The following is a 15456-nucleotide window of genomic DNA, read 5'->3' as shown; positions in this document are numbered from 1 at the left end:
CTTGAACTGCTGAGTAGTTTCCCACTTGAGCTAGAACAGGACAGTCACTTTGCAAGTTATTTATTAAATACCACACTCTAAGTGGGAATTTAACGTGGGGCTGGAATACAGAAGGTATTGCAGCAGTTCATACACAACACTTATCTTGGCCTGCCTCGAGTACTCACAACAAGGTGGCATAACCTCCATAATAGCTTGCCTTTGCAAGAGTCATTACTAAAACTACATATTAGAAATAAAATTCCCCCTCCAATAAAGTGAGTGAGCCATAGCTGAATAAACAAAGTGTGTCACTTTGTCTCCTGTTTCTTTTGGATATGTATTTTTCACAATTCTGTCTGACAAGGTATTTTCATATTTTTACTTCATTTGCATACCAAAGCACTTTCAGCTGCAATGAATTTGCTACCTTTGAGTTTACTGGTGTATCACTGGATTTTTAAGTTGTGGAACATGGAAAATAGAACTTTCTTCAGTACTTTCACCAGACAATTCATTATTTCTTCATATTTTTAATCACTGCTGAGGTTAATCTGCTCTTTTCAGAAAACTTTCATTGCAGAAAGAAGTCATCTGGTGTGCTGTTTCACAACAACAAAACCATGCTTCTAGCGATGGTCTTAAGTTAAACCTTTATTCCTGCCTCTGAATCTGCCTCAGAGGCTTTAGATACAGAGCTCATTGACAGTGAACTCTCTTCAGGGATTTCCTCATGTACGCAAGAAATTTTTCTCAGCAGCTAGCCATATTGTCCCTTTGAACTTACACTCTTATGATTTCCTTTTCAAGATGTGAAAAATATATAACCTATAACCATGCACAGTAATCCCAGGGAAACCATGGTACATCTGTATGAGGCACTGGTCCTCAGCCATCATTGTTTTACATACAACAATTACGAACAACTGACATGCAGAGGCCAAAATAATATTCTGCAGAATAATTTTTTCCCAGGGCAAAAAATAAAAAAATAAAGTCAAAGACTCTTGGTGGTAACTGGCCCCTGAGCCATGACTCACCAGCAACAAACTAAGGGCTTTTTATTCTCCATAATTTCCATCTTTCCACCTCATGCTTTTGTCCTTGCCTCTTGAGCACAGGTACACACTCAGTAGCCTTCCTCACTAAATCATCTCTGATGCCTAAGACACTTTTCGAGGTGATATCCCCTATGCACTTTCGAAAAGCAACTCCCTCAACTAAAGACACCTTGTTACACATTCAGCAACACCCCACCCCAACCACTGCCAGCATTCCACCAGGTTCAGAAAAGGCACATGCATCAGAGTCCTTTCTGGTTTTGCCTAAACTACCCGACCATCTCATCTGCAGCTTCTTTTCCCTTGCAGTAATCCTCTACTTCAAAAAGTCAAAACCAGCAGAACATCAAACAGAGTAGCTTCATTCTTGAGGAAAATACGTCACTTAAATCCTACCCTTTCTTCATTCTGTTTCAACGTGCTGGAGGACCATTTTTCCACCTTCTCTACTGCCAATTTGCATATTGTTCACCATATAGGAATGTTAGGCCCCAGGGTAGACAGGAGACCAGCCTGTCTGGGCTGATCTCCGATTACAAGGACCAAGTCACATCCCATCCCAGGTTCCTCCTGAGAACTTCATTGGGCCTCCACCCTTATGAGGAAACAGAACAAAGTTGCATCAGGGAAAGTTCAGATTGGACATTAGGAAAAGGTCCTCTACTGAGAGGGTGGTCAATCCCTGGTACAGGCTCCCCAGAGAACCAAGATGTCACAATTCAAGAAGCATATGGAGGATGCTCTTGGTCATACAGTTTAGTTTCAAGTAATCCAGCAAGGAGCAGGGAATTGGACTTGATGATCCTTATGGATCCCTTTCAACTCACGGATCCTTTCTGCACATATTCTATGTGCAGAAGGAAGTGTACATCATCAACACAGATAGACTGTGAGGGAAAACAAACAAACAAACAAAAAAACCCACAACAATAAAAAATATCAAAGCCTAACTAAGCAAGGGAGGAACTTAACACTTCAACACTTCTTACCAGGAGGAACCTAACACATCTTGCCAGCTAAACATTCACACCTAGCCCGAGAAAGCTCAGCACAGGCAGTTGCCTGCACTGCAGCTTGTGAAACCCTAGTGGTCAGATATCAGAAGCTGTAAGCAATTCACATGTGCTCACCAGTACTGATCCATCAGACATCAGCAAACCAGTCACAAGAGATGTATGCACTCATTAGGCAGGTACACTGCAGTTGACCTAAGCCACAGAAAACCCTTTTCCAGGCTATGTTTATCTCTTTTGTCCCTAACTCTACTAGGTCTGACAAGTGAAAAAAAAAAAAAAAAAAAAAGCTGCAGGTGCAAAATAAGGGGGTGGAAGGTGTAAAAATATGAACTGATAGCTGAATATTCAGAGAGGAAAATAATCCAGTCAGTTCTTGCAGAGAGATAGCTCACAATGAGAGGAAGGAAAAGAAGGAAAGTCTGCTTTCCCAGTTAACCTTTATGTTTCCCCATCATAATGCTGCATGAATATCTGTTGGCAAGTTCAAAACTCAGCTTCTTAAAATAGAATTACAGGATCCTGATGTGAACTTTCTAAACCACTTGTCATTAATTTACTGGTTGGCTGCTCTAATACTAAGCCAGCAACACAAATAATTAAGAAACCTTGCTGCTGAGGGCACCACTTATCTGTCAGATGAACAAATGTCAACTTAGAGAGACTGAAATCTAACAGAGAAACAAATTTTACCTTTTGAAATACAGAGGCATCAGAAAACATGCCTGGACAACCAAAAGACTCCCACAATACCATTAGCTGCAGCCACCTCACATTATTATTTTTGGTTCAATGGTGGTGGAGGACCAAGACCTTCAAAACTTCAGATGCTTTCTGCTACCAGTGACAAAAGACTACATGCTAGCTCAGAGCTGCATGCCATCATCACCCAGCAGGAAGTTTTGGTTTACTCTGCAGCTGTTGTCAGCACTGCCTAGAAGATACATTACACTCACACACTATATATATATAGCTTTGACATCCTGAGTGTCCAACATGTCTTCACGAGAGAAAGTTCTTCTGGCTGATGCTGTTAATTACTTTCCCTGTACCAGAAAAGTACTACTTCAAATATATTGGTATGAAGGTCTCAAAGAATGTACCTCAAATGCTTTAGAGACTAGGCCATATCCAGTAGACTAGTCCTTCAAAACATGTTAAAAGTGTAAAGTTTCTCTTTTTTTTGTATAGTTTATGCCACTTTTTTTCTTTATTCCTTCGAATTAGCTCATCCAAAGAGAAAACAAACAAGGGCAATCTGTAGCATAAGAAGATAAGGAGTAATAAATAATTTTCTGCACCAACCACAAATACAACAGCAATGCTAGGTCAGACACAAGACATCTATCCAAAGCCCTGACAGTGAAGAAATAGTCAAAACCAGATGGCTAGGAAAAAAAAACAAACTTCAAAACATGGCAAGCATATGATACTTCTCACAAGTATTCTTCCATCTGTGGCTCATTTGTTTCTTTGAGTTGAATGCAATTTCCAAATAACTTCTCTCATAATCATCAAATGGAAAACTGGAAATGTTGAACTATTTGCCATGAGCATTTACATAAAAAAGCCAATCAAGTCTGACAGCTTCTGCACACCCATTTGACAAGACTTGTGGATAAGAACATGAAAGATTTAGATTATACTAAGCAGTTGATTTTTCCAAGATAAGGAGGGGTGTGAATGTACAGCCAGGAGGAAAAGAGCCCTCCCTGGAATAACTGATTTGCACTTCAGTCTTGACTTGGTAGAACAGGTCAGGTGTGGACACTGCGATTCACTGAGTGATAACGACACAGAAACATACATTTTAAGCACTGTGGCAAGAAAATTTCATTCTTCCTGGAAAAATCAGAGAAGTAATACAATATCAATGCAGTGATAAGTGAAAATGACACATATTTTAAATAATTCAGAAGATGGGCAATTAAATTTGTGTCATACTAATATCCATCCATGCTTAACTTTTGGTCCGTCACCACTACTACAGATATTCTCATCAATCACTGAATTCTAATCTTGTATAAACAAAACTCTGTATTACAGGAATGAAACTTCAGTGTATTGAGGCTTCACTGTTACAGCCAAATGCCTGACCCACACCAGAACAACAAAAACCATACAAGCCAAACTACAAGTAAAATATAGGGGACTTCTATGGAGATAACGGTCCCCAAAATAATGCTGATAAGCAACAACAAAAATGAACATACATTCACATACTAAATATAACACAAACTGAGAAAGTTAAAAAAGACGATGAATTCCAGTTTACCTTGTTGCAAATCACTTATTCCATGGAGGGCTCTTTTTCTCTTGGCTATACATTCACACCCCTCCTTATCTTGGAAAAATCAGCTGCTTAGTCTAGTCTAAATCTTTCATGTTCTTAATCCACAAGTCTTGTCAAATGGGTGTGCAAAAGTTGTCAGACTTTACTAGTCTTTACTAGTAAAGTAGTTACTACCAAGCACCCCCATTTTTCTAGGCCAAATCTTTTATATTTCTAAAATGTATATTGTATAAAGTACTATTGAGGTATTAAGATGGACATCTTGAGCTGGCACTCTTTATTTAGTGAGTATATATATAATAGTTTATCTGTTTTAGGTAGGATGAATGTAAACTTTAAAACTTTTGTTATTTTGCCATGCTAAAGAATTTTAAATTTCCTGGATGATTGTTTCCTGCTGGATTTCTCTACAATACCTGCACATACATAATTGAAGAAAACAATGTATCTGTATTTGATAACCACATAACTGCTTCACAAGAATGCAGTAGTAAGCAACTCAAGTTAACAAACAGACAAAAAAGCTAAATTTTAAACTCCTCCTTACTACATAAATTCCAAGCTTAGTTGGTACCCACCTGGTAGAGATAAGATAGTGAGACCAATTGAGAGATAAGAGCCACTGGCCAAGGTCTCCAGACATGTTGTGGCTAGTAAAAGCATAAGGTCCGCACAAAATAAAAATAATAAATAAATAAATTATGCAGGCTTTTGAATCCTCTTGTGACTTAACATCAGGGTTACAGGTGTCCACATGGTCCCTTCCTTCTTCACCAGGACAGGAGAAAGCATATATAAGCCCTGGGAGCTTCTATTTCTTCTAAGATTAATGAGACCCGAAACTCCCTAAAACAGTCTAGCCCTGTCTTAGCAACTTCCATCGTTCTGCAGGACCCCAAGTCAACAGAGAGGTAGTGAAAGAGTCCACTCCTGCCTGTGAAACACAAGAGAAGGGACAGCTGGGCTCAACACTCGGTCCAAGAATAGAGAAGGATAAGGAAGATGTGTTATACCACCCCTGGTAAAATACAGCAACACTTTTCAACAAGTGTTCTACAAGTACAGCTTCAGCAATCCTGCTACAGAAGTCCTGCCAAGCCTTAGGGAGCAGCAGGAGCTTCCACTGCAGTGCTATGCAGGCAGCAGCATCAGCAGTGGCCTGTTCCAGGGTGCAGAGGAAACCATGGCCACTGAGAAGGCAATTGAGTTCTGAACACTTGTGTTGCCCTGAGACAGGAATCACCTGGGTGCTTCATCTGGCATATGGAGAACCCAACTCTGGAGCTTTCCAGATACCACACAGAGCTGGAACCTGAAGCCTTAACTAACATGGACTGCAATAAGAATTAATGATTGGGAAAAAATAAAGGTTCTAAACCCAGACAAGCCTTGGAGGGACTTATTTTATTGTCTACAATAAAAAAAATCAGAAAGGTGTAATGGAAATTACCAAAGAATAGCATCACTAAGATAATTCTTCTGTTGAAATAAAGCCCACTATTAATGTCCGACGTGGTCTGGCTTAAACAGAAACAAGCAGCAATTGCCCACAGGAGACTCCCCACAGTAAAACACATCAATTCCAAAACTGAAGTCGATTTTTTTTTTTTTCCAAAAATACTACAAAGGACATAGAAAGTATTTTTAAACAGAGCTACTGAAAGCTTTCATCATAGTAATAGATTAAGAAATGCAAGAAGCAAAAGTTCTTAAACATCTCCTCCCCACCCCACAAAAGTGTTTCTGCATAATTTCTCGGCAGTTTCATCTCTCCCCTTCCTCCTTCTCAATTCCTGATGCAGGAAAAGCCGTTTTGGACTAGATTGTGACATGAAGTGACACAGCACATGAACTTCCCTCCCAAACGTCACCAAGAGGAAACTGGAATATTGCACGATGCTGCAGCTCCACAAGTTTCACAAGGACATATAATCAGTATTCTTCATGTTGCCACTAATAAATCTTTTAAAATCCAGCTAAACATGAAAACAAACAAAAAAATATTGAACAAGATTATTTTTCCCCAAGATCAATTTAGGCAGCAAGAACGTTTATAGACCTCATTTATCCGGACAGTCTTGGTCCTTTACATGACAGAGGAGAGCTTCCTGACTAAATAATCAAGAGCAAGACATTCATATGACTACACATGACCACAACCCATGCTCCTTCCTGCATCCCGGAGACGCTGCTTGCCACAATACAGCAGGCCAGACAGCTCCTTGCTGCTATCCCAGACAGAAACTTCCTGCAGCCCGTGCTCTCTGTGCATTAATTCCTTATGCTCTTATTGCTGTGGAGAAGGGGAACGCCACGTCTGAACGGCTGGCGAGCAGCGCGCTTTTGGAAGTCCAAGTCTGACACCAGCTGACATCAAAGGGATGCTCAACACCACACATCGAGAAGGGATGAGCAGAAACTGTAACCTCTCGAATTCCTACCTGAATTTGCCGTCAGTAGCAATCTACTCAGGCAAAAGAAAGCAAACCGGCGCCTCAATCTTCCCTGTACGTCCACATTTCGCAAGCAAGTTCAAAAATATCAAAGATGAGCAGACGGAAGGCCCCTTCTGGCCCGCCAAAATCGTATTTCTTTTCAGACTTTATCCTACCTCCCAAATCCTGTGGTTCAGGGGACTGACTGTAAGGTAGTGCCGAAACAAGGCGCTAAGCACCAGGGCAGGGTTCCTGGGGTCAGCCTTCCCCTCCGAGGCACCGGGGGGGTCACCTCTCCACCTCCTGCCCTCCGCTTCTCGGAAAGGTAAGGCTGTCCCGAGCCAGGACACCCGATCGCAATCTTTCCCATCCACAGCTCGTACATTAGGGCAGAGCCAAAACTAGGGAAAAGAAAGCCATAGGTATCGTGACCCAGGCACGGAGGGTGTCGGGGGCAGCGCCGCTCTCCCCGGACTCGGAGGAGAGAGGTAGCCCGCCGGCAAACGCCGCCGAAGTTTTTGGGAGCCCCGTTCCGCCGGGAAACGCCGAGAGCCCGCGGGGCCGGAGCCGCGCTCCTCCGGGACGCCCCCGCTCACCTGCGGTGTCCCAGATGGAGATGTTGTACGGACCCCACTGCTTCAGGTAGAAGGCACCGCCGACGGTGCTGACCGTCTCCTGGAAGCGCCGCTCCATGTAGCGGTGCAGCAGGGAGGTCTTGCCCACGTTCATGTCCCCCAGCAGCACTACCTTCCCGTCCGGCTTCTTCATCGCGGCTCGGCTGGGCTCGGCTCCCCGCCGGCGGCCGCTCCGCCCCCTGCCCCGGCCGCCCCCCGGCCGGCCCGGCCCGCTGCGCCCGGCGGAGCCCCGGAAGCGGCGGGACGAGGGCCCGGAGCCGCCTCCGCCGGCAGCGCAAACTTCGGGCGCTCCGCTGGAGCCGCCGCGATCCAGCCCCGACTTCGGCTCCGGCTGCTCCTCCTCCCCGGGCCGGCCCCGCTCCCTCTGCCGCCCCCGCCAGGGGGAGGGTTCGTGGGCGAAGGGGCGGCCGGAGCACCGCGAATCCCGAGCCCCCGCCCCGCCCCGCCCCGCCCCGCCCCGCAGGAGCCGGGTGATGTGTCCCGGCCGCCCCGGAGCAGAGTGGCCGCTGCGGGGCTGCCGAGCAGCCGCCACCGCCGGGGGCATCGGCTGAGCCTTCGGGGGATGCTTCTGCTTCCCGGGCTGCCCGCGTCCTTCCCGCTGGAGACACCATAGCCACCAGCTCCGCAGCCCTCCTGGAGCCAGGCGAAAGCCCGCTCATCCCGCTCCCCTCCCGGAGTGTACGTGGGGGGGCGGAAAGTGCCTCCGAAATTAGGAGCACAGTCAGTTGCCCAGCTGCTGTGATTCGGGTTCATTCCATTTCAAGTGACAGAATTGCAACCATTTGAATTACCCAGAGATCTAGCCTATCATTTTTACATCAGTCCTCTTTGTGCCAAACAAATCCGGAAAAAAAAATATTTTAATAGGTTATAAACATGCGACAAATTTGGGGCAAATAAAGGGAAAATGTGCAGACCACATTATGGAGGGGAAACAACTGTTACAGGATTTTTAAGAGAACTTACCAGTCAATAATTTCCTCTCCCTCCCCATACAATAGCAGCACTTTCCAAAATAAATGAACACACATCCTTACTCTTGCATGTCTCATGTCGAAACTATTAGAATTTCTTTAGCCAGTCTAGGCTTCAGATTTATGAGATGCTTTGATTTTTGTTTACCTGCTAAAAACGACTAGCTATGTAGCAATGGGGAGTTTTAAGCCATGCCTACTTAATTTTGCTTATTCTGCTTTTACTGCCCATATTTGTGGTTTTGCAGCTGTACCCAGTGATACATAATTTCAGCTCAGAATCAGATACACTCCAGATATTAAAGTACTGGAAATACGCAAAGAGAGAGGATGTTATATTATTTGGTTAAAAAAAAAAAAATCTTACAAGTGACTCCAAAATATTAATATAGGATGTGATTCAGGACTATGTGAAATACTATGTGTGGGGGGTTGTTGCACTTTGATAATTGTGTGGCAGTATTTTTCTGTGGCATGTGCGGCCTTTGCTTCAGATTCCCATCTCAATCCCAGAGTTGGGAAACATATACTTATTGAATCAGGGTGCTTCTCTGAGGCAGTGCAAAGCAAGCAGTGTTCCTTCAGGTGCTTGGTATGAAAGTTTAAAAAGAACAGACATTCTTTTTGCATGGATACTGCCTGCAAATTCCCAAGTGCAATATACATTACACCCTTTTGAAGTGGCAGATGCCATTTCAGAAAGAGAATTTGGTATCAAATAGCTTGGACCATAAGCATCTGCACGAGCAAAAGGATCCTGAGTTTATGTACTCTCACCTTATGCATTGTATTCTGTCTGCAGAATAAACAGCTAAAAGCTTAAACACAGTTACTGATTTACATCAGTGCTTCTGCTACCAAATACTGGCAGTTCAAGCACTCAAAGCATTTATTTCTGAATTTTACCAAAATTCTGCTGTACTTGAATTATTTTCATGTACTAGTGAAATGTAGGTCTTTCTGGTGTTCAAAACAGGTATCAATAATTTGTAACAGTGATGCCGAAAAGTAAGGACAGAAAATAATTTCAGTAATATGGTCAAAATGCAACTGGGATTTTAGGTTTTGTTAATAGCAAGCCCTGTGACAAGAGAAGCCTGCTCCCTTTGCAGATCTTTTCTGCAGTTTCTTGAAACACGTACCTAAATCCCCACATTTTTGAATGTGTGTATTTCCAGCTAGCAGCAGTCAGACACACAGGGGACTCTCCTGAAAGTGTCAGCAGCTGACTTTAACTGGTGGCAATGTATTCCTTTTGTATGTTAACCATGACCTAGCTAAATGAGATGCCAAATCCATCTGGTCCAGTAATCATTTGGACCTTGGGTCACAGTCCCTCACTCAGACAGGGATGTGCATTATCCCAGTAGTGTGCATATCCCATTCACCACTTAAAGGGTGTGCCTGTTCCACAGCAATCTATGCCTTATAATCAGGTGCAATAGGATTGGAGGGTACTGGGTGTTGTTTCAGATTCTTGAGAGAATTTAGGAATATGATGATCTGGACAGGTTCCATGTATGTAGAAGGGCTCCTGAGGTAAGCCCTTAAAGACTCAAGTTTGTGAAGTCCTCAGCAGTCTGAGCTCCTACTGACTTCAGGAAAACACCTTCATTAGGCACAGCGCAGTGTCCTTGGTTATTACTGCTGATGTCTCCTTGGATGAACGCACTCCAATCTACAGCATACAATTTAAGTCACCTCTTGTTAAAGTCAAATAGCTCAAGATAGTCTGTAATGCAATACAAATAATAACAGAGCTTATGCAAAAATATTTGGGAAAACATTAAGAACCTGTAATTTGCTCTCTAGCACTCAGATGCATCGGCTTGTTGCAAGATAATTTCCCAAAATCACTGAGACGTCTGTAGCAAGAGATCTTCACAGTAGAAGTCTGGGCATGAAGAATGTCTAAAGTTGCTTGATAGGAAGGAATATGGAATACTTTGCTGTCTAGGAAGTGCATGTATGTGGACTGCACATAGTGTCTGGTGTTTGTTTTTCATTTTAGAGCATCTGAAGATGCCTTTAATTATAGTGAGGTTGTTCATTAATCTTCTTGACAGTATGAAAACATGGTCACCATGGTTGGTCTGCAGATATTCAGAAATTCAGACACTTGGGCTAGGATAAAGAGGTGCACAACACACTAAAGTTTCTTAACCATTTCTGTGCTAGAGTAAGACCCTCCCAAGGATAAGAATGTTAACCTTGTACACAAGCCAAAAACCCAAGCCAATAATGACTGTACTGACGTCAGGGTAACTCAACCTTTCTAGTCTCTCACAGTATGAAAACTGCTTAATGTTGCAGGAGAAAATTAGAGCCTGTTTATTTGTTTCCTTGCCACCCTTCCCTGGGTATTTATATACATTGTCCTGCTTATGGGCCCCAATTGGTCTCCAGGCTAACAGTACTTTGTAAGTTCACATGAGGTGAAATGTTTGCCACAGAACAGGGTTGTTTTTTGCTGAGCTGATCTTAATTTGGAAACAAACTGAGTAAGTGATTGAAGGCATATGTCATGTCAGCTACTAACTGCTGCCCCTAACATGTCAAAGGTGTGCTGTGGCTTTGGTGTTCAGCAGCACAACACGTCTCTGTCTTTTGTCTTCCAGCAGTGCCTCTGTCTTTTGGGATGTTGACTCTCCATGACTAGATGCATGCTTTCTGGAGATACCGAAGGGGACCTCAATGGGACTGTTTGTAATGATAAAGGCAGTACAAACTGCTGAAAGAAACATGCTGCTTTTTAAAGACAGATGAATCCATAAGTTAGAGGCACGTATCTCAGTTATCGAGTGAATCCTAGTCAAAGTTTTATGAAACACGGAGAAGGGCAGTAAGAGAGGCTTATCCCTTGTCCTTAGTACGTGCTGGCACTCCAGTGCTTTGTTTGTTGCACCTCTTTGTGAAGCATGAGGTCACTGCAAAAGCTATGAACAGGTACCAGGTGGTGAACCACGGCAATTTCTGGTTTTGTTTCTGCTTATTGCCTTCCTTTATGACTTCTTTCTTCTAAATGAGCAAATGAGTATGCATGCTTATTAAACAGAAATATTTGCACTCATCATCTTCCAGACAGCCCTAACTAGACCTCACTCTCAAGGTACTCTCTTTCAGGCTTCAAAGCCTGAAATATGTAGACAGAGCAGTGGCAACATGATGAATAGCCTGAAAGAGCTATTCATCACATCGCCACTGCTCTGCCTACATATTTATCCTAAAATATACTGGGTTCTTCTTCTTCACCCCACAGATTAGCCCACAGCCTAGATGACCTAATCAAGGGGAATTGCCCTGTAATGCATATCAAAAGTTAGTCTGTTTTCTCTGGGGTTGCAGTTCCACACCTTTCTCCCCCTCCTTTTCCCAGCCTTTTCCTTAGGCTGGCACTGGCTTCTTCTTGACTGTCCCCTGTACCAATTTAGCTTGACGAGCTGAGGAAAAACTAGCTCAACAGTGACAGTGGGTAGTTTTCTGCTGGTTTTGTGATCAGCACAGAGAAGGCTGATGATTGCACCCATGGAACTTCAGTTCCCTGGGGCTGTGGATGGTCAGTGCTGGCTGCTCACTGACCTTTACTTTCTCTTGGCAAGTGTTCCTGCTCTGCCTCCTCTTCAAACCTTGCAGGTTTTGGAGCACCTCAGTTGTAGGACTGTTCTCTTTCACCAGGACTGGAAAAGCATATCACTGTATTATTTCTGCCTCGTCAGTGTCTGAACCACAGCACCCTGAAAATGACATGGGAAATCAACCAGTTTAAGATATCCTCATGACAGAAAAGCCTGACCTGAGTGTTTAGAATTTGCCTTTGTTAAAGGCAGTTGAACAGAAGGTCTTAGATGGAAATCATGAGGCAACCCGAGCTATAGATACAGCCACTGAGTGAGCAAAAGTGAACTCCTCCCTGATGCACATATGCTAGAGATGCAGATGCAAATAGGAACTCAGGAGGAATTCCCCACACAGGTGTTCCACGGGAAGTTAGTTTAGCCTTTGTTGTTCAACTGTGAGTCAAGGTCTTAAGCCAGCTTTCTGCAGTGAGGAATCTGAGTTTGCGAACAGCTAGCAGCTGGCACTGTATGGAAGGAGCAGCCTTGCTGTGCCCACACCACCAGCCAGCTCAGTTCTCTCCTTACTCATATTCCTGCTCACCAAAATCACATACGTCTACAAGAAGTTACAGAACTATGGCCTATAAAAGGATGTATTGGGTTTTCACTCTTCCTGGTACCATAAAAGAAATGGAGTAAGTTAGCCAGTAGTAAGACAGAATTTGCTTTAGTTCTTATAAACTCATTAAGATTCTTGTCCATGATAAACAGATCCATGTATCTATGAGACATCCTATGGACTGCAGGAGCCCACAAATGGGAATCTGAGTACAGATTTGGCAGAATCAGATGGAATGATCCTAGTGACTAATAGTGACATGGGAGCCAAAATGAATGCAACCTGTGACCTTTAAATGTGAAGTTATTCTCACAACACAGGTTTGTGACAGTTGAAAGAGCTTAACTTTCATTTGCAAATTCAATACTGTTATCATATGAATTGTTAAAAAAGAGACATATATAGAAGAACAGACATGTGTTTTCAGTTGAACTCACCTCGTCACTAATGGCATTCATGCATATCAAGTATCTTCTGGATATTATACATTAAATTAAAGTAATTTCTCTAGGCTGTAACCATAGCTACTCTCTGTGAAGAAATTCACACGGTGCCAAGCATGCCATCATTGTTTCTGGTCAGGAAGAAAAGTCCACTGAAGAGTGTCACAGGCAAATTTGCCTCAGGACAAAATCACATTGTCCTAGTTCTGGACAGGCAGGGTCAATTTTTTGCAGTACCCAGGATGAGGCATAGCTAGGACCCAAAAGTTATTCTATACCTCCTCAGGTCATTTTCCAGGGACAGGGAAAGAGGTCCCTTTCAGATTATATAGAGTGGAGGCACGTTGGGGTATTGTCAGAGGTTTCTGTGTGGTGAGCACTCACATTCACCTCTTGTACACTTTGTTATTAATACTATTGCTTTTACTGTTCATTTTCTTATTTCATTGCTGTTTCCAGTAAATTGTTCTTATCTCAGTCTGTGATCTGTACTTTTTGTGTCTCCAATTCTCCTCTCCATCGCACCACAGGGGAGGAGGTGGGGGGACAGGGGAGCAAATGAGCGAGCAGTGCGTGGATTGGAGCGTTTAGTTGGGAATACTAAATTGGGGAATACTATTCCTAAATCACAACACACATCCAGTCAGGAGTTACACTTTGTCCTGCCTCTAACCCTGTTACTACACTTCTTTTTCCCCTTTTGGTTGGATGAGACATTGCAATCTCCTTTTCTCCTTCCTCTTTGAGCTCCTCCCCACCCATACTGGCAGCATGCAGAGGGAAGTGGGATTTCTCCTCCTAGTGCTTGTTAAAGGTCAAAAAAAATTTGATTGAATTTGCCAGGAGAGAACAGCCATCCTGTTTTTATCCCCTTGAAGAAAGATAACCTTCAAAGTACGAACTGATCACCGTGAAATGAAATTTATCACAACGATTTCTCCTAAAAGCATTGCACCTCTTCATGGGCTCTTTTTCCATCCACCCACATCTGGCTCTTGGGTGAGAGATGCACTAGCTATTGGTGGATAATGGACTATATTTATAAAGGAAATATTAATGCAATTAGGAGTATAAAGATAGTAATAATTTACTTACATGTGTGAAGATGGACTTCAAGATTAGGAGGAGAAAGGATGATCAAAGGGGAATTTAGAATATGCAAATATAATTGATACTAGCATGTTTTTGGAGAGTAATGCTGGAAATATTTGCCTAAGTTGTAGTCTTCAAAGTAGAAACTTGCTGCATAAAATGTGCCAGTTCTCTTCTAGTCCTAGTTTAGAATTAGCAAAAAAAAAGGAAGCTGTGATGATTTTCTTAGTAAGAGTTACTTCTGTAACAGAAAATCTTTCTCTCCTTAAATATGAATGAGAACTTCCTAGCTGCTTTCTAAATTGTATAGAGAGACAGAAAAATCCAAAATCTTTCAGATTTGGGTTGCTAGCTATTTAGTTGGACTTTCACTGTATCACACATTATATCTAGGCACTAAAGACTACAGAAACAACACTAAGGTTTATTAAAATAATTTCAAACATGGCAGGAGGGAAACATCATTACATTTGAAACAATGCCATACTATAATATCCTGTAGAGAGTTTACACCATTTCCTATTTTTCTGTGACTTTAACCATATATTTATTATTAAAATGAAGCGTACCACTCTCCAGTACATCCCTTTACATCAGAGTGTTTCTGGGAATTAATTTCTGTGTCATTCTTTCGAGTGCATTTTCAATTTCACCATTTGAATTTTTCCTGTTTATTGATCTTAGGAAACTGTTCTGTTTTGCTTCTATCCTTTCTTTTTTAGTGACTATGTTTTTCATCATTACTCATCTTGGATACTCCTCTGGAAATCTTACTGAGATCAGTAAAACTATTCATCACCAAGGTATAAATAAGTGTGATAGGATTTGACCTTCAGTCATATCAAAAAAATATTCTCCCATCTAATTATATAGAGAAAATCCTGCTCTAAATTCAAGAGGAAAAAATACTTTAAAATTGCCTCTGACTAACAGTGTCCAGTGTTTGCAGCTGAAATTTAAACTTTTTTCTCCTGGTATAATACAGTTATCCTCTATGTAGTGCTGTTATAAGAAAATTTGGTGCAAGTGATGTTTGCTGAAGCAGTATATTTTTTGGCACTTGGTTTCTGAGTTGCTAGGAATTACATGCTACGATTTTAACATCCTTCCAGACTGGACATACTGCTGTGTTTCTTGGGAGCCTGGGAAGTCACCTAGAAATGAAATCTGTTGCTGGTGATTCCCTTTACAAAATCAAGTTGCTGAAAAAATTGCTTTAATACCTCCAGGTCTGGTTTCAGCTCTGAAAATATTATTTGAAAATCCGCTTCCTTGGGTTTTTTCCATTTCAAATGCCAAGTGGGAGGTAAACATAATTGTTGATTGGCTTTCTTTGCCTATTTAGTTATCAGTAT

At 42.4% G+C, this 15456-nt stretch overlaps 1 protein-coding gene across 1 annotated transcript in view; it reads right to left on the bottom strand.

The window, feature by feature from the left end:
- The window catches only part of RAB20 (RAB20, member RAS oncogene family), a 28568-nt gene extending 20949 nt beyond the window's left edge, over nt 1-7619 (bottom strand). The window contains exon 1 of the mRNA XM_050333806.1: nt 7378-7619. Within this exon, the coding sequence (XP_050189763.1) occupies nt 7378-7549 (172 nt within the window). The 5' untranslated portion in view covers nt 7550-7619. The remainder of the gene's footprint in view (nt 1-7377) is intronic.
- Between the last annotated feature and the right edge of the window lie 7837 nt (nt 7620-15456).

Source organism: Myiozetetes cayanensis, unplaced genomic scaffold (genome assembly GCF_022539395.1).
Source record: "Myiozetetes cayanensis isolate MyiCay16 unplaced genomic scaffold, myiCay2020 scf5-8, whole genome shotgun sequence".
In the NCBI taxonomy this organism is placed as follows: Eukaryota; Metazoa; Chordata; class Aves; order Passeriformes; family Tyrannidae; genus Myiozetetes; species Myiozetetes cayanensis.
The sequence above is the reverse complement of the archived record's forward strand: the minus strand, read 5'-3'. Positions and strand labels throughout refer to the sequence as shown.